A 2,754-nucleotide genomic window follows, 5' to 3' on the forward strand; every position below is an offset into this window, starting at 1 on the left:
AATCAATTTAATACAAAATGAGGAGAACTAACCCCCCTCTTCTTCTCTTTTTATTCACTACATGCCGTGCAAAGAGAAGAACTAAATGAGGTTAGGTTATTCAAATTGGGTGAGCTAGGATTTTATTTTTTTGGCTAGAAAAAACAAGCCACCTGGGTTGCCAAACTAAAGGAACGTCCGTGGGTGAGCTAGGATTTTATTTTTTTGGCTTAAAAAAAGAAGCCACCTGGGCTATAGACTAGGTTTGCCAAACTAAAGGTATGTCTGTGGGTGGGCTAGGATTTTATTTTTTCGACTGGAAAAAGAAATAGGTTTGCCAAACTAAAGGTCCGTCCCTATTTCCACTTCAACCCATTTACAATCAAACTATTTTATGACTAAAACACTTCACATTAATGATAATTTTATTAAACTAAAACACAGTTTTATGAGTCTACTTATGGAGAAAAACTTAGTTGCAATGGGATAACACTATTTTGCTATCCCTATTTCATAAAAGTCTTTCTCCTACTTATGACTATGGTTGCAGCCTGCAATATTCTTAAAATAAAAAAATAAAAAAAAGGTAGCTATTCTGAAGGACATTACCTCACTTTTGCTGTATAAATACTCTGCATTTGCAAGCACTGCAATGCACACACAAAAGCTAAGATGGATTCCAGAGAAGTAGCAACTAAGCCACATGCTGTTTGCATTCCATTCCCTTATCAAAGCCATATAAAGGCAATGCTTAAATTTGCAAAGCTCCTCCACCACAGAGGTTTTCATATAACCTTTGTTAACACAGAGTTCAATCACAAGCGCTTTCTTAAATCTCAAGGACCCAATTCCCTTGATGGCTTGCCTGATTTTCAATTCGAAGCCTTCTCGGATAGCCTTCCGGATTCAGATGAAGATGCCACACCAGATGCCACCTTGCTTTGTGAATCCATCAGAAAACAACATTTCTTGGCTCCCTTTCATGCCCTCCTTACAAAACTCAACAATGATGCCATATCAACATCCAGCAATCCTCCTGTGACTTGCATAGTTTCAGATGGTTTCATGTCCGCATTCACAATCACAGCTGCTGAAGAAATCGGAGTCCCTATAGTGCTGTTCTACACTATAGCTGCCTGCAGCTTCATGGGATTTAAACAACTTCGCGCTGTGGTCGAAAAAGGACTTTTTCCACTCAAAGGTGAAATATATAACTATGAATTAAAAGCAATTGTTGTTTCTAAACATGCAAATGAAATGTTTCTTCAATTGAATTTCATTTGTCTATTGCAGATGAGAGCTGTTTCAAAAATGGCTATCTGGACACCGTAATAGATTGGATCCCAGGAATGAGAGATATCCGTTTAAGGGATCTCCCTACCTTTGTGCGAAACACAAATCTGGATGACACCGGATTTAACTTCATCATGGAAGAAACCGAAAGAGCTCATGAAGCTTCAGCAGTTGTTCTTCATACTTTTGATGCCTTGGAGGCAGATGTTTTGGAAGCTCTCTCATCTATGCTTCCCCATGTGTACACCGTTGGCCCTCTTCAATTGCATCTCAATCAGATACCAGAACACCCTTTGAAAATGGGATACAGTCCATGGAAAGAAGAAACTGAATGCCTCGAGTGGCTAAACACCAAGGCACCAAACTCAGTTGTCTATGTGAATTTCGGCAGTGTAGCAGTCGTGACACCAGAACAGCTTGTGGAGTTTGGGTGGGGACTTGCAAATAGCAAGCTTCCATTCTTTTGGGTAATTAGACCTGATCTAGTTGTTGGAGAATCCGCTATTTTGCCGCCTGAGTTTGTGGCTGAAACTAAGGAAAGAAGTCTAATAGCTGGGTGGTGCCCACAAGAGCAAGTCCTCAACCACCCCTCAGTTGGAGGATTTTTAATGCACAGCGGTTGGAATTCAACAGTTGAGAGCCTTACTGCAGGAGTTCCTATGCTCTGTTGGCCATTCTTCGGGGACCAGCAAATGGACTGTCGCTATACTTGCAATGAATGGGGAATTGGCATGGAGATTAGTGATGATGCGAAGAGGGAAGAGGTAGAGAAGCTTATCAAAGAGTTAATGGAGGGAGAGAAGGGTAAGAAGATGAAAAATAAGGTCATGGAGTGGAAGAAACTTGCAGAAGAAGCTACTGGTCCACATGGTTCTTCATCCACAAACTTAGACAATTTAGTGAATCAAGTGCTATTGAGAAAAAGTTAAGATGTTTCCATAAGAATATTGATCTTATTAATTATCATTTCCATTGCCATTGTCTCAAATAATCAACTATGTGGCAATATATATGTACTACTGGTATGTAACCATGATGCGTACTATATCTAGAATTTTATTCTGATTAAGGTTTCACTACGCTTCAGGCCTTCAACTCTAAAGTCTTATCATTTTTCAGGCAATTGTGCACTAACCATGATGCATTATATTAATAATATTTTAAATCAATAGATTAAAAATATAAAGTTATACCTTTTTCCACAAATACCCCTGAGCTTAACGGGTTAACGAGTATTCCTGAATTGACACGACACGACACGATAGCTTAACGGGTAACTAACGGGTCAACACGATATCAACGTGACACGATAACTCAGACCTGAATTGACAGGACCCGATCCTAATTCCGCTTTGGAATTCGAACCAAGCCCTGTGCGTGTCCGACATCTGGCAACTGTCGAGCACAAATGACCATTTTACCCCTCCTGCTACAGTTACTAGGAAAATTTTCTTTGGACTTCTGCCGAAAATTCGGCAGAGT

At 39.9% G+C, this 2,754-nt stretch overlaps 1 protein-coding gene across 1 annotated transcript; it reads left to right on the top strand.

The window, feature by feature from the left end:
- The first annotated feature begins 647 nt into the window (after positions 1 to 647).
- On the top strand, positions 648 to 2,322 carry LOC117624840 (7-deoxyloganetin glucosyltransferase-like). The gene is made up of 2 exons (XM_034356316.1): positions 648 to 1,180; positions 1,273 to 2,322. The coding sequence occupies exons 1-2, from the start codon at positions 652 to 654 to the stop codon at positions 2,199 to 2,201; spliced, it is 1,458 nt and encodes a 485-aa protein (XP_034212207.1). The 5' UTR covers positions 648 to 651; the 3' UTR covers positions 2,202 to 2,322.
- Positions 2,323 to 2,754: the final 432 nt, after the last annotated feature.

Source organism: Prunus dulcis, chromosome 4 (genome assembly GCF_902201215.1).
Source record: "Prunus dulcis chromosome 4, ALMONDv2, whole genome shotgun sequence".
Classification (NCBI taxonomy): Eukaryota; Viridiplantae; Streptophyta; class Magnoliopsida; order Rosales; family Rosaceae; genus Prunus; species Prunus dulcis.